Raw genomic sequence first — 27,298 nt, 5'->3', positions numbered from 1 at the left:
TTTACCTACAGTATTTAATTTTAAGCTATAAATATCATTAGTTCGAACACCCCTGACCAGAGAACATTTGCCATCTCCAAACTACTTGGGGTAAAAAAGATTGAAACGAAACTCAGCCTAGCACAGCAAGTCAATGGGCCCAGAGCACCTCCGGAGAGTCTCTGAATTCCACCATGTGGCTGGCCATGCTTCTCCAGGCTGAGAAGGCCCTGCCTTCTGTATGCTCCCCAACCTCCTTTCTCCTGGCCCAGGGGCAGGTCTCAGGGTCTGACATGCATAGCCCTTGGCTTTGCCCCAGGCTACACGCAGCAGGAAGCTCCCAAAGTTCCTCCCATCAACTATGGCTCCCACATTGGAGACACTCCCTGGCAACCATTTCAGCTTAACTGATCACTTCCTATCAGTCGCTTTAGTGAACATCTTGGGGACAAGAATATCACAGACATCCCAGTGACCTCTGCATGTGAATCAGTGTCCTGATATGTGCCTTGCCTCAGAGTAGAGGTTCTAGAATTTCAGGGTGCATCAGAATTACACAGAGGGCTTGTTGAAACAGCCGGCTGGGCCCCACCTCCAGTTTTAGATCCAGAAGCTCTAGGATAGGGCCCAGGAATCTGCATTTATAACAAGCTCCCATGCGATGCTGATGCTGCTAGTGCAGGAACAACACTTAGGGAACCACCGCCTCAGACTCAAGTAGGTCCTCCTGAGCTTTAACCTAAATCTTCCTTTCCAGACATCTCTTTCCTGGAGACGAGGCCCAACCTCTGTGTGCAACTCCATTACCAAAAAAAATGGGGTAAAACTGAGGCGATCTCATGATTTCTCGGCACTTCCCTCGGCCACCTGGCCATCTGGACATGCGGTCTCTTCACACGGTCAGGGTCTGGCCGCACTGCGGGTGGAGGCCTGCACACTAGTCCTGGCTGTGTACTTCGGTCCACCTCCCAATTCCTCTGACTCTCCCACACTGCCTTACCTAGAGGTGTTGAAGGCAAGTACAAGGGAATGTGGTTTCATCATCCATACCTGGTTTGTTTTGGCTGGGATTTCTACCTGCAGGTTTAAGACTCATGAATGAAATCATCAATAAGCATCCCTAGACGGGAAAAGATTAGCTAAGCAAATACTTGACGCCTACCAGCTGCAGCCCTAGCCGCATGCCAGCCGACATGAGCTCACCCACCTTTCCAGCACCGCTATCCATTCATGTCTGCAGCCAGAGGCCTGTGACCGCCACAGCAGACCACAGGACGAATACTGATGGGCAACATAAGGAAGGCGGGTCTAGGCACCGGCGACATGCTGGCCATCTGATCTGTATAGACGATGCGAGGAGACTGCGGTCATGGGAAGAAGTGGACGGAGTGCCCCATTCGGGGCCTCCCTGCAGCAGCTCACCCCAAAACGCGCCTTCCTCCCCTCAGTGACTTCAGCAAAGCCCCTCTGGCCCCTGCAGCCCTTTTGGGGGGGTTGTCCTATTGCCCTGTGGTGCTCACCTCTCCTGGAGCCCTCTGCCTGTGGCTGCCACATTCTGTCATGTACAGGTCCTGAATGTCACTGCCCTTTGACCCTGTGACAATGTTTTTGATGTGCCAGTTTGGCTAGGCTACAGTCCCCAGTTATTCAATCAAAGTAACATGGGTGTTGCTGTGGAGGAAATTTGTTGATGTCATTACAATATATAATGACTTGACATTAAGTAAGGAAGATTATCCTAAATAATCGGGGTGGACTCGATTCAATTAATCAGAAGGCCTTAAGAGCAGGTGTGACAGGGAGAGAGAGGGAGGGAGGGAGAGAGAGAGGGAGGGAAGGAAGGAGGGAGGGATGGAGGGAGGAAGGGAGAAAGGGAGGAGGGAGGGAGGGAAGGAGGGAGAGAATGAAAAAGATTCCCCTGAATAGGAGCTTTGGCCCAATGCCTGTGATCATCTTTTCCTGCCTGCCTGCCTGCCCTGTGAATTTTTGATTCGCTTATCCAGCCCCCACAACTGTATAAGTCAATTCCTTGAAATACATATACATATACATACATGTATGTGTATCTTCTATTGGCTCTGGTTTGATCAAACCCTGAGATACACAAAACAATGGCCTCCCCAGTGTCTGAGTCCCCTAATACTCAGAACCAGTGAATACGTTGCTTTAATGGCAAAAAGGACTTAGCAGAAGTGATTACATTTTTTAGAGTAGGAGAATATTCTGGATTATCTGGGTGAGCCCAATGTAATCACAGGATCCTTATAAGAGGGAGGCAGGAGGGTCAGAGTCAGAAACAAAGGTGAGAGGGAGAGAGATTTCAAGATGCTCATCTGCTGACTCTGAGGAGGAAGGAGCCACAAGCCAAGGAAGTAGGTGGCCTCTAGAAGCTAGGAAAGGCAAGGAAACAGATGCTCCACTAAAGCCTCCAGAAGGACCACAGACCTACCAACACCTTGATTGGAGGTCCTCCAGAACCATAAGACAGTAAATTTGTGTTGTTTTAAGCCACTAAGTTTGATGGTGATTTGTTCCAACAGGAGTAAAAAACTAATACAAACGCTGACTCATCCAGGACCCTTCCCTTCTTCCCCAGTAGCGATGCCTCCATTCAGCCTACCTCTTTTCCCTCAGCAGGACCACATTGCCTCCTTTTCAGTGTCTCTGAGAGGTGTGTTCTCTGCCTCTCCATAGGAAGTCTCAATTGTCTTGTCTGCTCAGCCCTCCTCCTGAGACCAGCACTGCCCCCTCCTTGTTCTAGAGAAGGGCCCCTATTCAACCACAGGGTTCCAGGAGGAGCCCCCTGTCAGAGGACCCTGCCCTGCCTCAGGGAGGGGCACATGACCAGCGGAGCCAATCAGAGTCCTGCCCTGGGATTATTTCAAGGTGGAACTAAACGAAGGGTAGAAGGTATGCTGGTTGCTGAGCGTGACTCAGCCATGAAGAAAACAGAGGTTTATTGTGTAAGATACTGGCGGTGACATTCAGAGAAAAGTACAGAGGGCAGACAGAGCCCAGCTGGCACTCCAGGCCACCTGCCCATATCTTCACACATTTTTCTATTTTGGTTCTTTTTTTTTTTTTTTTTTTGAAGATTTTATTTATTTATTTGAGAGAGAGAGCACATGAGAGGGGGGAGGGTCAGAGGGAGAAGCAGACTCCCTGCTGAGCAGGGAGCCCGATGCGGGACTCGATCCTGGGACTCCAGGATCATGACCTGAGCCGAAGGCAGTCGCTTAACCAACTGAGCCACCCAGGCGCCCTCTATTTTGGTTCTTGTCTTTCTCTTATTAGGAGATCCTGTAGGGCCTAGATATTGGTCTCTAGTCAGTTTTAGACACTGCAAGCATCTCACAATCTACCATTCTTCTTGCCTTAAAAAAACTCTTCTTTTTATCAAAGTAGGTAATCTTTTCTTTAGTTGATATTCTCCCGATATATTTTCTTTTGTCCTCTGATTTTCAACTTTTTCTTTTAAACAGCATGTAACTAGGTCCTCTCTCTCTCCCTCCCTTTCTCCCTCCCTCCTTCTCTCTCTCCTTTCTCTCCCTCTCTCTCCCTGTCTCTGTATCAATCCGGTCTGAGATTCTCTAGCTCTGAAATGGTGAGAGCGGTCTGTTTTCATGTGTTGTAATTTCTGACAAATCTAGATTTAATATCTACTTCATTTTATTGTGCTCCTATTTCCATGATGTTTTTTGTTTTTATTTTTATTTATTTTTATTTTTGGCCTTTCATTCTCTCTTTTCCAGCCTTCTATTGGTTTATTAGGTTTCAACTTTTTACTCTCTTCTACTTTGGAAAGTATACGTTCAATGTCTTTTCTGTTCATGATTACCCATACATTTTTTTTTTTAAGATTTTATTTATTTGTCATAGAGAGAGAGCACAAGCAGGGAGAGCTGCAGGCAGAGGGAGAAACAGGCCCCCCACTGATCAAGGAGCCTGATGCGGGACTCGATCCGAGGACCCTGGGATCATGACCTGAGCCGAAGGCAGACGCTTAACCGACTGAGCCACCCAGGTGTCCCCATGATTACCCATACATTTTAACATACATAACTGACTTAACAAAGACTAAAGTTAATTAATTTTTCCACTCTCCTTCCAAACAAGCTAAGGACTTAAGACTTAACTCCAGTTTTCCCTTCTAACTTTTCATATTAATGGTGTGTATCATCCTACTTCAATCTTTTCTGCCCTCCATAAATCATTATTATTTTTGTCTACCTACAATTAATTACTATCACTTTTTGTATCCTATCCTTTTCTTCTGTGTTTTATTTCTTGCCTTATGAATTTCACCCTTCTTCATTTTAGTGAGGACTCATGATTGGTAAATTCCTTGCTTTTGTTTGAAAAATCTCTAATTTGTCTTCTTGAATTATCTTTTAGTTATAAAATTTGAATTTGGTGCTAATTTTCTCTTAGCATTCTGAAAATTATTCCATTATTGTCTAGTATCTATTATTTATTTTGAGAAGACTGGTGTCGGTCTAATTACTGATCCTTATAAGTAATCTGCAATTTCACCCTAGAGCTCATAAAATATTTCTGTCTTTACTGTTTTGCAATTTCAGTATACTATGTAGAGGTGTGCTCTTATTGTAAATTCCTGCCAGAATTTACTGTGCTTTTTTTTTATATCGTGGTATAATATATTTTCTCAATTCTGAAAATTCTCTGTCATTTCTTCAATATTGTCTGTCACCTATTCATTCTACTCTCATCTTTGGTACTCATTTCAGACTTTTATTGGACTTCATCCTTAATGTTTCCATATCTCTTAACCAGTCTTTCACAGTTTCCACTTCTTTATTCCTCTGTGCTGTATTCAGGGTGACTTCTTCAATCCTATCTTCCACTTCCAAATTATCATTAAGTGCAGATGTGATTAAGTTAAGGGTTTGAAATTGGGAAATTATCTAATCTGCTATTTAACCATTCACTGAACTTTTACTTTTTATATCTATGTTTTTCATTTCTAGAATTCCCATGTACTTCTCAAAACTGCCCATTCCTTTTTCTATTTCTTCTTATACCTCTTTAAACATTTTAATATGGTTTTATAGTCTCTTTCAGAATGTTCCATTATCTCAAAATCTTGAGGTGCTAATTTTCCTCATTGATATATCTGCTGCCTGTTGCTTACGGTGGATCATTTCCTTGTGTAACTTTTTGTTGTAAGCTCTTCTTCCAAGGGCATTGTCTTTTCTTAGGGATTCTGGTTGGTCTAGATTATAGAAACATCCTTCCGGAGTGGTTTTACTCTTTTGTCTACCAGATGGCAAAGAGTTATTGCCAGCCCAAAAACAATTTTTACGCTACTCTATTTGCTTAGAGATTCCCATACCATGTGGATAGTATAAGTTGTTTTCAATTCTATGTGGCACAGACTTGGGGTTATGATTTCTTAGAGGAATTATTTCACCCAGAGGTCCTGTTAGAGATAAGCCTCTTTGCTGTCCCTAGGGTGGTGGGCAGAGTTTAATTAGTACCCTTCTCACCAGGGGGCCAGCTTTACGCATCAGTCTGAGGGCCAACTCCCCATGCCATCTTTGCTCCCTGTGTGATTACTAATACCTAATCTCCATTAAGAGTTTCTTTGGGGTTTCTTTACTGGTCTAGTCATACCACACACACTTCTCCCCTCCATCCCTGCTGCAGGGTCAGTTGGTACACTCATTGTTTTGGTGTTCAAACTCATTCTTCATTTCTTGCACCTGAAAATTTCACTTTCTTTCTTGCAAGCTTGGCTCCACTTTTAAATATTTGGTGGTGTTCTATTTTATGAAGCATCTCTAGGTATTTATAGTATGAAGTCCCATGTTATGTGAACCTGTCATGTTGATGGAAGCCATAATTCACTATTGGTCTTTATGATCCATCTTATCCTAACTAACCAGAGACTTTGAAAGATGCACAGCTGTGTTGTCTGATGCACAGCTGTGTTCCCCAAGCAGAGGTTATATATCAGAAGCATGATGGTGACCTTTTAGAATCCAGAGCCCGTGGCTGCATATGTATTAAGCAGAATCCAGTTCTATCTCTACCCCCTTCTTCAGAGAACCCAGTTCCATTCCCCCTCATTTGACACACATTGTAGCCATGTTATTTGTGCATCTGCCCACTGTTTATATATCTCTCGAGAGGGCATAGCCCACTCTTTTGTTCATCATTGTATCTTCAATGGTTGATGGTAGGTGATCAATAATAACATGTTGCATGAATGAATGAACAAAATGAATGCATCTCAGGCAGCCATCCTGACCCATTCCTGGCCTCAGAGTTTCGAAAGCCTTGCTGAATACAAAGCTTGCAGAGTGTTATCTTACAAACAGGGGGTAGTTAATCAAGGCTTACCAAATGACTGGGTGAAAACCCACCCAGAATGTCCCCACATCCTCCTGGGTGTAAAAGTCCAGGCTCAGGACCAGACCCCAGGCAGCACTTAGCAGTTCCTGTCCCGGCCTCTATCCTCACTGCCTCTCCCTCAGGCCCACTCTTCCTTCATGGCATGGAGCCCATCAGATACACTCACTTCCCTAAGATGCTTGGCCAAACTTAGGGCTAGATTCCCAAGCTCTGAGCCAGCCACTGGGAGTGGGCATCAGAAGAGCAGAGAGGGAAGTAGAGAAACGCCTCTCAAATCTTCCCAAAGAAGAAAATGTTCCATAGTTTTATCTCTCTTTAAGAATTAAAGTATTGTTGGGGCACCTAGGTGGCTCAGTCGTTTAAGCATCTGCCTTCAGCTCAGGTCATAATCTCAGGGTCCTGGGATGGAGCCCCACATCGGGCTCCCTGCTCAGCGGGGAGTCTACTTCTCCCTCTGCCTCTGCCCCTCCCCCCGCTCATGCTCTCTCTCTCAAATAAATAAAATCTTAAAAAAAAAAGAATTAAAGTATTGTTATTTGACTTTATCTCCAACTCTGAGGAGCCATAAGACTCAAATGCAATAACAAATGTAATAATGCAGTGGGAACAGTGATGGGAACTGGGAATGGTCCCTCTAGAGAACCGCACAGCCCTGCTGGCCATCCTGGCTTCATCTTTGGTCCAGCCTTAGGTACCTGGAGACCAGACACCTCCCATCTTATATGGTATTTCATATCCCACAATGAATATCCAGCAAAGGGGGGGTGTGGGTGTCACCACAGACTTTAGGGCTTTTTAATTGACAGTTTTTTCTAATTATAAGCACAGGACATATTTATCATAGAAAAATGGAAAACACAGAAAGTCACAAAGAAGGAAAACAAAACCATTTGTAGGCTTCTCACACAGAGAACTATCTGTTTAGCTGTACCCTCTTCAAGTCTTCTTGTGACTTAAAAATTTGGATCATCTCTACGTATAGTTGCCTATCCTACAGCCTCTATTTTAGATTATAGAATGAACCCTTCCCCCAAGTTTAAACTATTCTCAAGAAAACTTCAAAAAATAATTTGTAAATATTCCATAGATGGATGTCCCCTGGTGTATTGACTCTCCAGTTTCTAGATATATAAGTCATTTCCTCACTATAAGCTTCTGAGCATTATGAGTCACATAATGAAATGTTGTTCAGCTGACTGGGCTTCCATTTATTCTTTAGGAAGTGTTTCTCAGCCACCTTCAGGCTGGGTCCTTGCGTGCTGTGTGCTGTACCGCTGGGGTATCTGTCTGGCCTTATGAGCACGGGCGAGGGGAAAGACAGGAAAGCTGAGGAACGAAGACTTTCAGGGCAACCATTGTCAAATTTGGCTTAGGAAAATACAATAATACATATAAATAAGTAGACCTGCCTGTGTCTGATGGTATGAAGGGCTGAAGTGCAAAGCTCTGGCTCAGCTGGTTGGGATTTTTTTTTTAAGGATTTTATTTATTTACTTGAGAGAGAGAGAGAGCACACATGTGCACACACACACAGGAGCAGGGGAAAGGGCAGAGGGAGAAGCAGGCTCCCCGCTGAGCAAGGAGCCTGATGCAGGACTCGATCCCAGGACCCTGGGATCATGACCTGAGCCGAAGGCAGACGCTTAACGACTGAGCCATCCAGGCGCCCCAGCTGGTTGGGATTTGTGGTGGGATGCAGGAAGCAGCCATAGAGGAAAGAGTCGTAAGACAGAGTCCCCAAATACCAGCTTTGTCACTGTAATGTGGCAATTCCCATGAGTTGCCTGCCAGTTTCCACTATGAAATGTGGATAATATGCATCTTGGAGCATGGGAGGTAAGATTTAGTCAGATAGCATTTCTGAAAGGTCCACTTATTATTTCACTAAATTTGGCACATAATAGGTTCCCTCAAATGCATTTGCATTCACAATTTGATATCCATATGCCCCCATATATTTTCCCATATATACACGCCCTAATAAAATATATCCATCTTTGTGAAGATAGCTCAGAAAATCGTAATTGTTACTAATAAAAATGTATTGCTGAGGATGGGAATTCTGAATATTTGTGATTTTCAGGCAACCAAAACAGCCTTGTCCCCACTCCTTGTTAGTTTTACATGCTTATATGTTAAGTTTACATGTTGATTCAGTGGGACTGTGCTTTCTTAGGATGCTGAGTACAAAGAAGAAGGAGCCCCCAGGCTGTGGTGAGCCTAGGAGGACAGTCTCCTGACAGCAGGGGCAATGTGAAATGAAATGGACAACCACAAGGCCCTGTAGGCTCACTTTCCAAGTCAGTGACAAGGTTCAGGGGTGGAGATGGCCCAACAGACAAAGCTGGTTCTATAATAATTTGGCCCTGCCATTTGGGGATGGGAGGGATGTGTGGGGTGTATCCCTGGAGTATATCCCACAGGTATGTTCCTGCTAGCATTAGGTCAGATCCCTCTGTGAGGGTCTCTGATGGGCCCTCTGGTGATAAAGTCAGGATGGAGTCCCCAGTGAGCCTCTTGTCTACTTCCTCCTGAGAGATGTCATCTAGCTGGAGGCCAGAGGATAGACAATGATTTATCCAGGGCTCTTCCAGTCTTGGCATGGACACTCTGTGAAGGCCTGCAGAGTCAGGGGGAAGTGAGAGCTAGCGGAGAGAACAGAGGAAGATTGGGGTAAGGAGGAAGAGTGTGAGAGATGGGTTTGGGCAGGCCTCACAGCTCATGAGGGCATAAATTTGCAGGGCCTGATGGGGTGGAGGTCCCCATCATGGGAAGGTCTCTGCTGGTTCCAGGAAACTCAGGGCCCACCAGCCTCCACAAAGCTGGAGGTTCCTTCATAAGTGGTGACCAAACTCCTTGCAGTGACTAGAACCAGCAAGAAAACCTCTGTGATCTGGGACAACAAGAGTCGGGGACCACACATACCCCTTAGCAATGACTAACTTCAGAGCCTGGTTTGGCTTTTAGAGGAGGGTAGTCCAGACCACCTGGCTTTCCATTTCATCCGTGACGAGTAGCTCCCCAGTTAGAGGGACTTATGGGAGAGGGGAGACTGCTTTCTACTGGAAATATCCAGGAGAGTGACCAGGAAGAGGGGGTTCTGCTAGCTTCTCTCTGGGGATGCGTATGGAAGGGCAGGGGCAGATCTCAGCTCAACATAGGAGAGACTTAAAGCCTGTGGTGCTACCAGTTCCTGGACCTGCCTTGTGAGGTGGTGAGTTCCCCATTACTAGGGCTATGCAAACAGAGGTAAGGACATCATCAAGAGGATTCCTGCCTCTTTGAGCAGATGATCTTTCTCGTCACATTCAATTTTGAAATTCAATAATTCTATAAGCCAAGAAGCACTGTCTTTCTACAGGTCAGTTTTATCATTACTTGTATGGATTCTATACCATGAGATGTTAAAAATGCTTAGGAATCATGATGAGCAACGAAGGCAGGACTGGGTAGGAGGACTTCTGCATACAAATAATAAGGAGTAATGGGGCTTGTTGCTCCATGAGCCCCACCACCAGTGTCCTGGTTCCTCCTTGTCTTCTCTCTGGACGAATACAATCCCTTCCTGCCATAGATCCTTGCGGTTTATTTCCATCACCGGACACCATCCCTGACCCTCCATCGGTGGCTCCTTTGCCCCACAGTCAAGGTGGAAGTCCATTCTTGTACAATGTCACAGCAAAGGAGGCAGTAAGGTGACCAACTTGTCCCAACCTGTCCAGAACTTCTCCAGTTTTAAAACTGAAAGTCCTGTGTCCCAGAAACTGCCTCAGTCCTGGGCAAAATGAGGCCGGTGGACATGCTGAGAGGCAGGGAATTTACAGACTCTTGTTTCTTGGAAGCTTGGGAGCCTCTTAGGGACCCAAGTGCAAACAGTAATACCTGGTACAGAGCCTCACATGGTGGACGCTCAGTAAAGGCCTATGAGTGAGTGAGCCCCAGGCTCCTGCACCAATGCTTAGCTCCCGCCACTTCCCTCAAATACACTGAGAAGCAAAGGCAAAGCAGAAAGTTTTCAAAAGGGCCTGAGGCACAAGACAGGAAGGATGTAAAAGAGACTGAGAAAATGGTCATTTTAATCCCATCCTGGGCACCTGGGTGGCTCAGTCGGTTAAGCGTCTGCCTTTGGCTCAGGTCATGATCCCAGGGTCCTGGGCCTGAGTCCCGCATCAGTCTCCCTGCTCAGCAGGGAGTCTGCTTCTCCCTCTGCCTCTGCCCCTCCCCCCGGCTCATGCGCTCTCTTGCATGCACACGCGCTCTCTCTCTTAAATAAATAAATAAAATCTTTAAAAAAAAAAAATTCATCCTGCAAACTCATTGGCAGCCCATTATGCAGGGCAAGGGTGACTCGGGAAGCCTGCTGTCCTCCCCACCCTTCCGTTCTGCCACTATCCTTTTCCTCCAAGCCCACAGGGACCTCAGTACATTCTCTAGCTGGCTCGTCTCCTGGGTGTCCCACAGGGATCAGCCCAGGAATTGTCCGACATTCACACCCCGTATCTGTCCCACTTAAACTTTCTAGGTACCATTCCCTCTGTGCTTAACAAGCTGGCTGGGTGAACTAACTGGATAAACTAGTTCTGACTTGAGGTTTACCTGTGTTGTGTTTCCCAAACTTGGTATGCTTTACCTGGGAGTCACATTTGGGAGACACGAGCTAGACATGGCATAGCTTCCTAGAGCATCAATGTTACTCCAAGATTTGGGGGAAAATACAACATATTTGGAAACACATAGCTATACTGTGGAGGAAAATATAAAATTCACTTGATTTTAAGATAAAACATAAAATATCCCAGAAATGTAATACTCGTGGTTCATCCACTCATCCTCTTGTCTACCCCTATGTGGAAACCTGTTCACTCTCTCCTAGAATTCAGGGCATCTTGGTGGGGCAGCTGGACAAACACTGGCTTGTTGCAGCCCTCCCTAATGACATCTGCATTTTAGCTGAGACCTTCTGTGCTCTAGGCCAGCATCTCCCAGGGGTGTTAGATGGAACATTCTTCGGAACATAAGTAGGTATTACTGATGTTTGACTAAACAAAATGAAACTTGTTACCAGAACTCCCAGATTCCTACAGGACTCAGGTGCACACTAAATGTCTACCAAAGGGTTAGTGTGCCTACCTTCTGGGAGGCTGGGGGGGGGGGGGTGGCGGGCAGCCCTGTGGGGAGCCAGCACCAATGCTGACCAGATTGAATGTCCCCCAGTTCATTTGGGGTTAGTGTCCCAGGATGGTGCTCCTCCCCCCAGCCATGCCAGAGCCTCCAGCATTTCCCTGGAGCCTCCTGAGCATCTTGTTCAACAGGGCAAAGAGGCTGGAAGGACTTGCTCTGGGAGAGGGCTACTCATTGGAGTATCTACCCATCCTTCAACCCACGGTGTAGCCTGACACTCCCTGCCTTGGTCTCGTTCCCCACCCTGATCAAATGTAATCCATCCCAAACAGGAGGACACACCCAGGGAATCAAGGTCCTCTAAACTGAGAGAGCTGGGGATTGATCAAAGACAACAAGCCAGTCTGCACCCTCCACTTCCGCCAGGTTTCATAGCAGGTCTCCCAGCAAATCTCAGACCCAACTGGCCCTGCTCCCAGTCTCATCTCCATCAGCAACTGAACAGCATGAGATGAGAATCTGAGAACTTGCAAGGACCTCAGAGATCATGGAGCTCAGGTCCAAATGTTCATGGATGAGAGAATACAGAACTGAGAGGCATTCTGTGGCCATGGGAAGAAGAGGGCTGGGGAGTGAGCTGACCCTGAGAGGGAATTCCTGCTTGCTATTTACTGGACAGGTGGTCTTGAATGAGCCTCCATTTCCTCAAGTGTGAAATAGAGATGCTGAAACCTCCCTTGCAAGGCTGTTGTGGAGAATAAAAAAGGTTTAGGATCATAGATTAACAAATCAAGTTCAAAGGAAAAGACTCTTCAGCTAAGCCCAGAAGAAAAGCTGGAGCACAAAGATACATAAAATCCCATCCAGTTACTAAAAGCAAGCTTTAAATTTGTCTTTAAATCTTCCTAAAAGACAAAGTAGAAGGGAAACTGAATGGGTTATAAAATATGGTAACCATAAGATAAACACATACCACTGCAGACAAAAAAATCAAGCTTCTACCTGACATCAAGACTTGCTGAATAGCTACAATAATCAAGACAGTGTGGTATTGGCAGAGAGATATACATATCCATCAATGAAACAGAACAGAAAACCCAGAATAAATCCACACAAGCATGGCCAACTGGCTTTTGACAAAGGAGCAAAGGCAATTCAATAGAGAAAGGATAGTCTTCTCAACAAATGGTGCGGGAGCAATTGGATAACTATAAACAAAACAAAACAAAAAAGAACCTCACACCTATACAAAAATGAACTCAAAATGGATCATAGATTTAAATGCAAGGTTATATAACTTCTAGAAGAAGATATAGGAGAAAACTTTCAGGGACTAGGTTTGATGAGGAGTTCTTAGACATACACCAAAAGCAGGATCCAGAAAATTAAAAATCGATATATTAGATTTCATCAGAATCCAAACATTTTTTTCTATGAAAGACCCAGTTAAGAGAATAAAAAGATAAGCTACAGACAGGGAGAAAATATTTGCAAACCATATGCCTAACAAAGGACTTGTATCTCATATATATAAGGAACTCTCAAAACAATAGTAAAAATTCTGATTAGACAAAGGACAAACTATACAAGCAGACATTTCAATGAAGAGCACATACACATGGCAAATAAGCACATGAAAAGATGTTCAACATCACTAGCTATTAAGGAAATGCAAATGAAGACCATGTCAAGATGTTACTACAAACCTATTGGAATGGCTAAAATAAAAAGTAGTGACAACATCAAATGCTGGCAAAGATGTAGAGAAACTGGATCTCTCTTACATTGCTGGTGCAAATGTAAAATTGTATGGCCACTTTGGAAAAAAGTTTGGCAGTTTCTTAAAAAAAAAAAAAAAATCAACATGCAACTACCATCCAACCCAGCAAATGCACTCCTGGGCATTTACTCCAAAGAAATGAAAATTTTTATCTACCCAAAAACCTGTACATGATTGTCCAGAGCAGCTTTACTTGTAATAGCCCCAAACTGTAAACAACCCAAATGTCCCTCAATAAGTGAATGTTTAGGCCAATCATAGGACATCCATACCATGGAATACAACTCAGCAATAAAAAGGAACAAACTATTGATACAAGCAACATCCTGGACGGATCTCAAGGGTATTATGTTGAAGGAGAAAAGCCAATCTCAAATGGTTACATAGTGCATGATTCCATTTATGTAACATTCTCAAAATGACAAATGATCATGTTGGAGAACAGATTTGGGGTTGTGATAGGAGGCAGGCGGAAGGGGGTGGGCATGACTCCAGAGGAGTAGCACAACAGAGATCTTGGTGGTGACAGAAATAGTTCTGTGTCTTGAGGCAGTAGGGTGGTGGTTCCATGAATCCAAACGTGTGACAAAATGGCATGAAAATACACACACACATTATAGCAATGTCCAGTCCCTGCTTTTGGTATTATAGTGCAGAATTAAGACAGAACCACTGGGAGAAACTGAGTGAAGACGCACAGCACCTCTCCACACTATTTTTCCTATGAATAGATGATTGTTTCAAAATAAGAAGTTTTTTAAAAACTCAAAATAAATCAAGCTTTGTCTGGTACTAAGAACTCAGCTTTCTCCCATAGCCCCTCAAAAGGAGCCCCCAAGGACCATGGTGACAACCCATCTGTGCTGGTCTTGTGGGGTACAGACAAGTGTAAATCCACATACCTATTTCTTTATGTTCTTGTTCAACAGACACTGAGAGTGCAATGCCCAAGTACACGGTCATGAACTTATGATATAAAATGGGGGCCACTGCCTGGGAGCGTCCCAAGCTTCTTAGCTTCACCATGCCCAAGCTCTCTGGCTTCGGCACATAACTGGAGCTCTCCACAGGCCAGAAACTGGGGTGAAGCAAGGGCTGGAGGTGGTTAAACCCATGGGACGGGATAAAACCAAGCAGGGGTGTGAAAAGGGAGAACAAGGAGGAATGAGGTCTGCACTGGGAACCACCCACATTCTTCTGCATTTCACAAACAGCAAAAGAAGGTGAGGGGAAGCCATGCTCCCAACCCAGCATCCCAACATCATATCTGGATCTCCTAGAATGGAAGAAAAGTCACTGTCACAGACAAAAGAGAATGATCAGAAAGAGATAAGATCAGCGATCCATATTGTGAGACATAAATCAGTCTTCACTTTGTTCTGTGGCAGTTTAGGTCCCAATTCATCACCAGGAGAAGGGTGTTGAGTATCATCACAGGAGAAAAGGGTCTGAGTGACCTGTGACCCCCACCCAACCAGTTCCTATTGTTCTCCCCTCCCCACACCCCCATATATAAGCAGGGCAAGCCAAGCCCTCTCGGGGGATATAGATAAATGTTGTCCTCAACATCAGAGAAATACCCACCAGCCCTGGGGCAGGAGGAGTGGGCACCTCTTAATCCATGAGGCCAGTTAAGGAATTCTTTGGCCCCAGGGATTCTCTTGAGAGTGTTTTCCCCAAGCATGAATAGTCAGGTTGGTGGGCTATAGCACTTTCCTCTGGAAACCAAGAGGTTAAGCCCAAGAGATTAAGCCCAAGATGTCTCCCCACATTTGGGGGTCAGAGGCCTTACGAAGTTATAGACACAGGCCAGGATAAAGTACCTCTCCCTCAATTTTGGACCTCCCTCCCAGGTCAGAGGTCACTGGGCCACATAGGCCAAGCTGTGAGATCTGTCCGTCCCTTTCTTCCCACTGTGTATCCCGTGCCCTCCATCCCCACTGGACTCTCCCTCACTGACGGGATATACACTATTTCCCTGCGCTGGGGCCTGAGGTGTGGGAGTTCCTGAAATTTGGGCAGCAATTACCAATGGTCTACTCCTTTTATAAGATAACCTCAGTTTGGTCCCCTAAATTTCACTTTAAGAAGAAACAGATCTCTTTGAGGCTGCCAGGATGCGTTAGCCACAAAGGCTCTCTCTCCTGCCTCCCCACCCCTACCCCCATAATCGATGAATGAATCTGTTTTTAATTTAGAGTTCTGGATGTTGAACTGTTCTCTCTGATAATGACTAGTGAGCATGTCTTCTGCTTCTTAAGAATCCTGTAGCCAGAGGCAATACAGACTGTCTCCAGAATAAATACAATCGTATTTACTCCTACAGGAGAGAGTACAAAAACCTCACCCCATAAGTGAGAGTCACCAGGCTCTTTAGGGAGAGTTGTGAAGAGTAAAAAGGTATGACGAGCCTGTTACTGACTGGGGACATCCATCCTATAGCCATGACAGTGACCCCTGCTCCCAGTTGGGATGTGTGTGTCAGCAGGGCCTGAAGAAAGCACTGACCCCTAGGAACAAGCATACCTCCGGTATCCCTGAGTGCTCAACCAAGATTGAGCAGCACTGTGTGGTGGTGAGGGCAGGGTGCATGGCCGTTAGTCTCTGACCCCGGGGTCTCCCATACCTGGTTCCTCGACACTCCACCCCTGTCTGGCTATGTGTCCACACCTCACTAAGCCGTGTTTTCCTCATCATTAATGGGGACAGTAATGGTATCCACTAGATAGAGTCATAATGAGGATTAATTATGGGGGGAATATATCCAAGGTTCTTGGTACGTCCAGATAGCTCCATTAGTGTTAGCTACTATTATGTCTATTTTGGACATTAACTGTAGTTTCTCTTAATTATTAACTATGCCTCATGTGAGGCATAATTGGTGGAACAACAGATCCTAAATGGTGTTTAAACGTGCATCCTGTTTGTTGAGGCAAACTGACATCTTATTGAAGCCAATCCTGGAGAGTCCTACATGGTTTACAAAACCCGTTTCCTATGCCTCATCCCACATAATCCTTAAGGAGCCCCTATGAGGTGGGGATCATTCATAGTACCTGTTTTTTGTTTGTTGCTGTTGTTTTAATATAAGAACTCTGATGCCCAGGAAAGGTGAGAAATGCCCCCATGTGTTAGTTAGTAAGAGGTTAGACTGACTTGGATCTACATCTTGTGGCCTCATCCCCTTCCCCTAAACCATATGGTTGGCAGGAATGTCATAAAGCCAATTAGTTAGTCTGTCCCAGGAAAAGAATGGGTCCTTAGGTTGGGTGTCCCCTGTTAGCCCCCATGTCACACATGTTCACAAGACACATGCAGTCCATCACCTATTGGGAGAGAATGCAGAGCAGTCACCCAACCTCTCATTGGGAGGAGGGAATCTCCCAGCAAATCGCAATTCCCCAGACAACCATTACTGTCCTCTGGAAGAAAAGGCTTACATGAGTTTAACTAATGGAATTCCAGGCCCCAGATTTGCCTTGAGATATCCAAATTGTACCTGGTTTCAGGTTGATTAAGAGAAGCTAAGTGGAAGTCTCTCTAAACTCTGGTTTCAGAGTTACTATGGATCAGTGGAGGTAATAATTAAGAGAATCTGATTTTTAGAGTTAAGAAAAACTCTTAACTGGTATGAACCTTTAGGAGGCCAACTGGCCTGGGTCCAGGCCTCAGGCATGTGTGGTTAAATCATCAACATATGATACATAATCTCATTTTTATAGATCTTCAAAGAAACTGTGGCCATAAACTCATTTTAGGGACTCAGGGCAGGTCTAGATGGATCAATCTCATGAGGGGTGACCCTCACTGTCAGAAAACTCTTCTGGGACAAGCTACCCCTGTTGCCCTTGTTGGTGAAATAGGGAGATGTACCCCCACCCTGACTCTCTCCTGGGCCTCTTTCTTTTCGGACCACCCAGCTGCTGCTCCCACCCTTTCCTCCCAATCCCTAATTTATAAACACCAAATTTTCTACAGTTCTCTGCTGAAACTTCTCCAAGACTCTTTTGAATGGTGGGACCAAAACCACACACAGTGTTCTCATCCAGGTCTGGCCAAAGGTGAGGCAATTTGAGGACTATCTGAAACTATCTCAAAATTTCTGTGTCTTATTTACATCCAACCATGGAATCAACTCAGCCTTTATTTATTGTGGTGTGGGGCCAGAGCAGAAGCAGGAGTGGGGATCCCAGCTCCACTGCTAACAATATGAGTAAGTATATGGGTGGGATTCACTGTGACCTCCAGATCCCTTTCTGGTGAACACTCACATAATCAGTCCACAGAGCACCTCTCCCCCATCCTCCCGTTAATTGCACCACTGGAGGCTTTACCTAGCCCCATCTGACTGTATGATTGTTGGAAAGAACCTCTCTGGACCATCCTCCCTCCCCCCAACTACCCTCAAGGAGCCTTAATGTGGGCTCTGCAGTCTTCACCACAGCAGCTCTGCCCTCTCAGGAGGTGCATCTCTCAGTTGTTTCTGCCCAGGCAGAACCAGCAAAAGAGCCTGAGTGTGGATTCAACTATTCCAGGTCCTCCTGGACGTGTGAGGAAGTGGTAAGCATTCCCCATACCCCTGGGGACGAGAGTGTCCTCACCCCTCCGCCACCTACACCCCATCTTCACCCACTCCCAACAACTCGCCAGGACAGAGGCACCTGCTCCGGTGTTACGGACACACTGCGAGGGCCTGCCGCTTTCCTGGGGCCATTTCCAGACCAGGAAGCACGCTGTGTTGGTTGCCAACCCCCGGGAGGGAGTTCTGAACTTTGCAGGCAGCAGCGCGGAGAGGTCGCAGAGCCCAGGCGCTGCAGCTTTTGGGGAAGGAGAACGTCCCCTCTGCCACCCGCCCCAGGATGAGTTAGGCTCTGACCCCCATCTCAGGGGAACCACAGCCTGTCATCTCCCGGCACCTCCAAACCCACCCCTTCCCCAAGTTAACTGCCCGCAGGAGACCGAAAAAGTCCCCCGCGAGACGTTCTTTTTCAGTCAAAGGGCAGGACACCACCTGAGAAGAGTTGAACCAATAGGCAGGTCCGGTCATCGTCCTGTTTCTTACCCTGATGAGGGCGTGAGAGCGCGCGCACCACACGGAGACACGCACACACCCGCCCAGCACGAGACCTTCCGTCCGGGCGCCCCTCGCCCGCCGCCGGGCCCCCGGGGATGCGTCCCTGAGCGCGGCACCGAGGGCTGAGGGGAAGCCCCGGCGCCTCGGCGTCCCCCTCGGGCTCCGCAGCACCGACGCCGGGGCCCGCCGAAGGTTCGCCCGGCGCCGCTCGGGCCCCGACGGTCGCGGGTTCTGCGCTCACCTTAATGTTGCTGAAGACAGAGCGGGGACAGCGGCCGGCTCGGCCCGAAGAGGCGTCGCTGCCCCGGCGCGCGCCGGGCTCGGGCCAGAGCCCCATGGTGGCGACCCCGGCGGGGCGGGACGGCAGCAGCGGCGCGCCGGCGGCAGGGCCCGGGCGGGCGGCGGGGCGAGCAGGGGCCGGGCGCCTCGGGCTGGGGCGGCCGCGCGGGTGGCTGGTGAGAGCGGCCGCGGCCGCCGGAGGAGGTTCGCAGCGCGGAGACTGCGCGAGCGAGTGCGCGCCCAGAAGTTTTTAAGTGGCAGCCGCCGTCGCCGATGATGAAACGCGCTCTCCCTCCTCCCTCTTCTCCTCGGCTGTCGAAGGCGCTGCGAGCCCCCGCCCCCGCCCCCGCCGCGGCCGCCCCCTCAGACAGGTGTGACGCGGCGGCCGACCGCGCGTGACCTCGCTCCGCGCCCGGGGTCGTCTCTGCTCCCGGAGCCCGGCTTGGACCCGCGAGGCTTGACCGCCCCGGAGAAGGTCCCGCCGGCTGGGCGGCGGGGGGCGGCGGGCCCCGGGGAGGGGGAGGTAGCGGCTGGAGGGGCAGGAGCCGGCAGGGGGGTGGGGGCGGCCTGGAGGACTGGCGGGGCGGGGCGGGGGGTGCAGCGGGGACCGACAGGCGGGCGACTGGAGGGGACCGGAGAAGAGGTTGGCAGGGCTTCGGGGGCAGGAGAACCGAGATGGGCTGGAGGGGCCAACGGGAGCCAGGGGGCTTGACGGGGCGCCGAATTTTCAAGAGGAGAGGGGTGCCGCGGCGCCCCTCCCGACGCCCTCGGGGAGATTTACGGAGCGGGTCTCTGCTTGTTTGCACTCGCCGAAAACCTGGGCTCTCAGTTCCGGTGATGGCTCCGAGACTCGCTGAGGCTGTTTGTGTCGAGGACTGATTTATATTTAAACTGCTCTTTGCGCTGGAGAGGGGGCCGCCCCGGGCGAACTCTCTGGACCTGAGCCAGGGTAAACTGCAGGCGCTGTCAAGTGTCAGCGTGGCTGGGTCTGGCCTGAAGTACTGCGGCCACGAGACAGGGCCCCCCGTGGACGTAAGGGACGCACCCCACTGCCCTTCTCAGGGCTGGAGTAGAAGGGCGGCTTTATTCCCCCGCCCCCAAGATTTTTTCCACCAGGATTCCTACTGCAGAGAAGAGAAAGAAGGTGAGGCTTTTCAAGACAAGGAGAAGAAAGTTATGCCAAAAGCAGCTGCAGTAAGGAATCCAATTCTGGAGGTATTTTTCCAGCTCCCTAATTCCTGTAGTCCTGTGCAGGCCCACTCAACTGCCAGGAAAAGCACAAGCCCAGCTTCAATACCCAGGAAACTTTGGATAAGACAAAGACCCACAGGACAAAGTCTTTCTGGGCCTGGTCTGGGCTGTCCTCTGTCTGTGGGCTTCCCCTATCCACCTGCGGTCCAAGAACCCTGGACACAACAGCATGTGGTGCTGGAAGAAAAGCCATTGGACAGTGGGCAGCCTCTGGCCACTTCACTCACCCACAGAGTAAAGGGCATCTAGAGAGGCTTCCCAGAGCCCTGCAGCATCCTCAGACCCAGAACAGGCAGGAAACTCCAAGTCACCAGTCTACCCTTTGAGAGAACTTGGAACACAAGGACATCTGCCAGCCAGAGCATTCAATGCACGCTGCAGTACCCATGGTGTATTGTGCCAGGCATTCTGTTGGCTGTCTAAATGCGTGATTCCTTAGAACCCCAGCATTAGTCCAACAGTTACAGGTACTGTTACAATTTGGATTTTACAGATGATGATGCTAGAGAGGTCAACTAAAAAAAAAAAAAAAAATGACTGAAAGACACACAGCTAGTAAGTGATGGAGCTAGAACCCAAACCCAGCTCGGCCTGACTCCAAAGCCCAGACTTGGAGCACTATGCCCTTTGAAAAGTTATCTAGTCCAGCAGCCTCATTTCACAATGAGAAGAGAAAGAAGAGAGCATTTCATTTCATTCAGAGCAGAGAAGGCCCTGGTCACAGGCACACTGGGCCTGCGATGCCTGGAGCTTCTTCCTCAAACCCTGAGTGAGGCCTTGTCATGGTCCTCTGATAGAAACCCAGGGAGAGTCATCTTCTCCAACCCTCATTTTATCATACTCCATTAATCTTGCCCTCTGCCTGCTGTCAGGACCAGCATCATCTCCAAAGGAAAGGCCTATTGAGAAATGCTCACCAACGGTCATTTGCTTTTATCTGCCCTTACAATTAGCTAAATGTAATGGAGACCTGACCAAAGTGGCTTCAATGAGATTTATTTGTCTCGTAGTAAGAAGCCTGCTAGTAGTAGTCCAGGGGTCATGACCTAGGCCCCGAAGGATTCCTTAGAGTGTGGCGAGCTCATTGTCACAAGATAGCCGCTCCACCTCCAGCCTCTTCTCTTAATTCCAAGAAGGAAGTGGAAGACAGGAAACAGGAAGGGGTTGTGCTCACAGTGGGGAAACAGATCTCTCCCATGCACACTTAGCTGCTTTTTCTTAAGTCCTGTTGGCCAAGACTAGGCCACATGGCTACCCTCTGCGAAGGAGACTAGGAAATGTAGTTTACGTTATTGCTATCTCCTGAACAAAATTGGGGTTATGTTAGGGAAAAAGGGAGAAAGGATATAGTGTATTCAACTTTCAGTGTCTGCACAAAGAGTAACCATTTCCTAAAAGCACCCCCAGGGTCTGTTTCTAAGATCCTTCCCAAATCCTTTGATTTCAGCAAATATTTCTTAGCACCATAGAAAAATAAAGCACAAGGACAGTTGCTGACTTCAAAGACTCCATGGTCTCATGTGGGGAGCAAGAAGAGAAAGCATTATTGTGTTGTAGAAAGAGAGCATAGCTCTCTGTCATGCACAGCTGTTATGGGGGCACAGAAGAGGGGCCCTAACTCATTCTGGGGCAGTAGGAAGGCTTCCTGGAGGAAGGGAGCCTCAAGCTGAGGCCTAGGGACTAGAAGGATTGGGATGGTTGGGGTGAAGGAAGGTAAACCTATCTGCTCCATGGTTTCAGTCCTGTTGGAGACCCAGGGACAGTGGGAATGTGTGGTACAGAGGCTGGAACGTTGAGTGGCTTGCTCTGAAGTGTGGGCCTTATCCCCAACACAGTGGGGACCACTGAAGGCTTCTGGACAGGGGGTGCCCTGGGCAGATTTGCATTTTACAGAGACGTCTCTGGCAGCTGGGTAGGAGTGCAATGGGGCATTCTGTGGAACCCCAGGAGCCACGATGAAGGTGTGTTCTGCAGCAGTGGGGATGTTGTGCGGGGGAGAGAAAGATGCGACAGACATTGACAGGACATGGCACCCAGGTGTTAGTGAGGGAATGTTACTCCCAGGATCTGGCTTGCATTAGTGATGCCAACCCCTGGTGGAGAGAACCCAGAAAGAGCAGCAGCTGTTGGAGGGATGCAGGACCCCTCTGGGCTCATTTTGAGTTCAAACTGCCTGGAGTACATGCAGGTCTAGATGCCCTGCAGAGAGGTATATGGGTCCAGTGCTCAGGGTGGGTGCTGAGCTAGAGATCAGGTCTTGGACATCCCACATGCAGGCGGTGGGTAAGCCCCGGGAACAGATGAGTCTCCCAGTGAGAATGTGTTGACAAGAAGTAGGTCCATGACTGACCACAGCCACATTCAGGGGTGGCACAGGGGATGGAGCCAGCAAAGGAGACAGAGGGGAGAACCCAGCATGCAGGGTAGAAAGCCAGCCGAGACGTGGTATTTCAAAGAGAAGGTCAGGAACACGTCCAGGTTGTGGAGGAGGGAAGATAAGACCTAAGAATGGCCAATGGGCTGGCAACAGGCTGACGTTGAAGACCTTGGCAAGAGTGTTTCCGGTGGGTAGTTCGTGCAGAGGTCAGATTATGTGTGTTGCAGAGGAACTGGAAAGGGGCTATCAGCAGCTTTTCCAGGGTTGCAGAGGGAAGAAAGAGAGGGGAGAGCTTTGGGCTCTCCCCTCTGCCTGAATCTCCTGCTTTCTCAGTTCTCATGCTGGACCAGTTGCATGTTCACACCTCCGGGCTTTTGCTCATTCTGTTCCCCTGCCGGCCGCATAGTGCTTGGCTTCTACCCTTCAAGAGCAGCTCCTGTTACTACCTTTCTGGGCCTCCGTAGCAGGAGTAGAAACATGCCTTGCGTGGTGCAGACCTGTCACATACATCATCCCTTGTCTCTCAAGAAACTAGATGTCACTATCCCCACTTTACAGGTGAATAAACCCCGGCTCAGGGTTCTTCCCTAGCACATACAATGTGTCTCTGCCTTTATTATCACCGGTGACAGTAGGGACAATACATGTGGTGGCTAAGGGCGCAGACCTTACAGTCAAACATAGATGCTGACCACCCTTCTCTTCAGCTGGGTTACCTCAGATGGCCTGCTTAACCTCCCAGCTCCCCAGTGCCTTCTCTTGAAGACGGAGATATTAATGCGTGGCTGGAGGGCTATTCCAAAGCGTGTAGCGGGCTCTCGGCGCCAGCAGCTGTTGCTATGGTGCTTGGTAGTGCCAACGGCAATAAGTGGGCCCTATGTCTCTTTTTCCAACTCAGCTGTGAGCTCCTGGGGAGCTTCTGTGCCAATTCTCTTTCTGTCCCTCATTGGGCCCAGCATTCCCTGTTGCTTAAAAAACATCTACTAAATGGAATTGAGCTTAGCTGAATTCCAAAAAGACCCAGTGACTGGGGAAGGCCTCATTGTCCTGAGGCTTCCAAGCCTTCTCTGTCAAACCCCTACTGCCTAGGGCCTTCCCTTCTGCCCACCCCTCACCCCCAGGCTTCTTGTCTACCTTGTCCTCCCCGGTGGCTGCCAGGGTCCCCTAGGTATGTTTATCAGCCCGCCTGCAGCCACTGATGAGGGACTCCTGGCAATCTGAATCCTCAAGTGCTCATGAATTAACTCTGGCCGCCCCACTCCTTGTGCACATGCAGGCATGGCAGGGGAGGTCCCCCAGTGACTGCACCCCACCCATGGCAGGTGGAGGGCACACCTGCAGCTTTGTCTACTGCTTTGTCACTGCCCCTCGTGCGGCAGCCTGCTCCCCTGTGGGCCGCCTTGGCCACTAGTTTGTATTTTTATTTAACACACACACAGTGCTGATGGTCCGTACCTGGCACCAGTACAATATTGATTCATTTAATCCTCGAAACAACCCAATGAAAGGGATTACTTTTGTTAGTGTCACTTTTTATTTGGATAATCTGAGGCACAGAGAGGTAAAATAACTTGCTTCAGGACACATAGCTAGTCCGTGGCAGAGCCAGGATCCAGACACTGGCAGCCCAGTGCAAAATCCCAGCTCCTGGAGGTTCTTGCTCACAGAGACCGAGTCACAGCGTGCAGGCAGGCCAAGTCAGAGCCCCCCTCCCCCACAGGATGGTTCTTTAGGGGTCCAAAGCCCATGTTGGTTCCTTGCCCACCCTTGCCCCTTCCAAACCTCTGTTGCCAGCACCACTGGCCTGGAGTGCTCTCCTTAAATGAGGTCTGAGCACCGCCTGGGGCCGCGGTGGCCCTCCTAGATCCAGCTCCAAGACCCCGCTCCATTCTGCTCCTCTCTACCGTGCACGTCCCATTCCTGCAACACCTACTGCATGCCATTCTCTCTTCCATGGTGACATAGAGCCCACCCTACACTCCAACAGCCCCACATCTCCCTCGCAGGACCTGAGGCCGACTTTGCCCTCCCTTTCCCTGAGAAAATGCCGTGACAAGAGGGAAGGGTGCTACAGCACCAGGGGGTCCCGCCTCCTGGGACCCCAGGTTCTCTGCGTATCACCTGGGGTACAGCAACGCTTGGCACAGGCTGGGGCACGCAGCAACGGAATTTCCATGTGCTTCCAGGGAAGGCTTTTCAAGGCCGGGCTGTGCTCTTCTCTCCGAGTCTCACTCAGTGGAGGTCACGCTCTGCTTTGGCAGGAAGCACAGCAGGGCAGGAAAAAGAGAAACCTAAATAGGCCTCACCCTGCATCCCTCCCATGTCCGTTCCCTGTGGGTGAGGAGCCCCAGTCTGGCCCTAGCCTCTGCACCCCGCCCACCTCAGTGCAGGTCATGCAGAGGGATGCTTATCAGAGCCTGTCATCCTGTGCCCGCTCATCACCACGCCTGTGTGATAAGCAGCCACGCCGGAGAGCTCAGACTTCACCTCGGCCTCTTGCTCCTTCTGGGCTCACACACGGCTCAGCCAGTGCGCGCCTACATCATCCTTGGCCCTGTGCAGCCCGGGACCCAGCAGATCCTGTCATCTGAATGTTCCTGAGTAGACAGAACCACTGCCTTGTCTCTGCAGTGATGCTTGTTTTTAAACTTTATTAATCTTTATATTATACTCTTCCAAAAATAACTTAACTGTGTCTTTACTAGGAGAGAGAAACTATTTGTTTCATTCACCCATCATTCCATACCACTATTTAAGCTTTGAGGAATTTCTGTTTTTTCCTAATTCTTCCCAGTGAGTAAGTTTTCACTTAGCAAACTCACAGTACTATTTGTCTCCTACTCTTTGACCATAAGCATTGTTCCATGTTGAGAAGGGCTCATCACCATCTCTCTGAATGGCAACGAGGAGTTATTTAAACCCAGAGCTGGTGTTGAATGTTCGGGGTGTCTCTAAGTTTTGTCTTTTACAAATAACGACTTGAATAACTTTTTGCAAATAAAAAGTTTGCCTTAGGACTGATTGCAAGCAGTGTAATTTGAACACATTTAGATATTTTTCTCTATGGTATTCAAAATCAGTCCTCATGCTGTATTTCTACCACTTAGGTCCCTTCTCCCTCCCCAGTGATATCCCTCTCAGCCCCAGTAGAGGAAGACCAGCGCCCCAGCGGGAATGGCATGGCTCTTCCAGCTGGAGAGTCCACCTAGGCACTGGGGACCCTGGGGTCTTCCTTATCCCCAACAGCCCAGACCAAGCCCTGGAGCTCAGAGAGCCAACTCAGGGCTGGTCTAAGGATGCCATGGAGTATGGCTACCTTGATCCAAAATCCTGTTCCCTACCCCTAGTTCTGCTCGAAGCAACTCAGCCCCCAGGACTGTAGGTCAGAGGCCTTGCATGGGCACCTTCCTGGGGCGTGCTGGATCCCTCACCTGTGTAATTGAGGTATTGGACTTCACGGTCCAAAGGGGGGGTTATCCTCTTGTTCTCTCCCTGCTCTGTCAACTTATTAGCTGTGTGACTTATGGCAAGTCACTTAACCTCTCTGAGTGGCACTTGCCACTTAGAGCTGTATGAGGAGTGAACACATGCCCTCACTAACGATCACGATCACTGTTACTACTGTTGTTTTCTCCTTACTCAGCAGAGCTTTCCTCATGGGTCCCTGCTCCCTCCTCAGCTGTTCCCCGCTTTTCTCCTTGGGAGGCCCTGCTTTCTCCATAATGACATTTTCCCAAAGACTTCTGTTTAGTAGAGCCTAGGAGACCCTTAGTCCAACCCCCTAAGTAAACTTGTCTGGAGCCCCATCCTCCCCTAATGTTGGGTCCAGGAGGCGACTACAGGATTAGGCGTCCTTGCAGGCCCTGCTGTCCTCTGCCCTCCCTGTCTTCCCCTCTACATTCGCATGGGAGAGTCTGGGAGTCCCAGTCCCAGTCCTGGCTTCCACTCCTCCTCCCCAGGAGCCCAGCACACAGACACACAGACACACAAACACACAGACACACAAACACACAGACACACACACACACACACACACACACGTGTACCCTCACGCAAAGGCCTCCTTAAAGCCTTCTTGGCATTTCCCGGTTGGAGGTGCCCCTCCCTTCCTCACCTCTCCCTCACCTCGTCCACAGCTGGGTTGGCACATGGAAGCCCTCGTGAGGGAAGTGCGCTGAGCCTCTTTTCCATGTTCTTCATTTCCCACGTGGCCAGTAGTCCTTTGATCGTCCGTCCCTCTGGGCCACCTGTATCCCTCCCTGTGTCCTCTCCCTGGTTCTGAATCCAGGTCTGGTCTCCTGCTCCCACCTGACCCACCCTTGCTTCCTGGAAGGGATCTTTTCCTCTTCCCTCTGTCTTGGCTTCTCGGCCCCCCTTCTCCTTTTCCTTTATTCGTCCAGGTCTGCAGCCTCCCTGCTTATCGTGAAGGCCTCTGTCCCCTGTTTCCCTCCCTTATGCGCCTCACACGCCCTCCCTGTCTCCCAGGGCCTGTTTCTCTCCCTCGGGGAAAGGGCACACACCAGGCACACGCCCTCCCTGCATTGTTTGGACTGAGCCTCTATCAGTGGATTGTGAGCCTTCGGGGCAGGGACCAAGTACAAACACAAGCGCGGATCGCAGGATGCCGCCCGCAGGAGACAGAGCAGGGACGACTGTCAGAAGAGCCTGCCTCTCCCCACCTCTCCTTCGGGGACTGGTGGGGACATAGGTGCTCATCTTGGACCTTATTTCCCAGCCGGACAGCGCTGGTGCGGAGGCTGCGGGCCGGCAGCGATCGCTCTGGTGATGACCTCCTCTGCCGCTCTGTCCCTGCTCTGTCCTTGCTCTGTCCCTGCGCTGTGCCCCGCCCCTCGCCTGGCTCTCGGGCAGCATCGACTGCTTTCTCAGCTGTAGACTGCAGGGCCTGTAAAGCTCTGTGGGGCCCTTCACCTGGGCCTGGGGTCCCTAACACACCCTGGGCCGTGTTCGCTGTGCACTGAGTCACCTGATGAGGTCACTGGAAGTCAAGCCTCCTCCCTGGTCATGGGTCACAGGGAGGGAGCACACTGCTGGGGATTCAGGA

The 27,298-nt window shown here is 49.1% G+C and overlaps 1 protein-coding gene across 1 annotated transcript in view; it reads right to left on the bottom strand.

Moving 5' to 3' along the window:
- Positions 1-19,016, bottom strand: part of SLCO2A1 (solute carrier organic anion transporter family member 2A1) — an 82,027-nt gene extending 63,011 nt beyond the window's left edge. Inside the window, exon 1 of the mRNA XM_036077087.2 lies at positions 18,571-19,016. Coding sequence (XP_035932980.1) covers positions 18,571-18,666 — 96 coding nt within the window. The 5' untranslated portion in view covers positions 18,667-19,016. The remainder of the gene's footprint in view (positions 1-18,570) is intronic.
- Positions 19,017-27,298: the final 8,282 nt, after the last annotated feature.

Source organism: Halichoerus grypus, chromosome 1 (genome assembly GCF_964656455.1).
Source record: "Halichoerus grypus chromosome 1, mHalGry1.hap1.1, whole genome shotgun sequence".
In the NCBI taxonomy this organism is placed as follows: domain Eukaryota; kingdom Metazoa; phylum Chordata; class Mammalia; order Carnivora; family Phocidae; genus Halichoerus; species Halichoerus grypus.
Note: the sequence above shows the minus strand (reverse complement) of the source record. Positions and strands in the feature narration are given on the sequence as shown.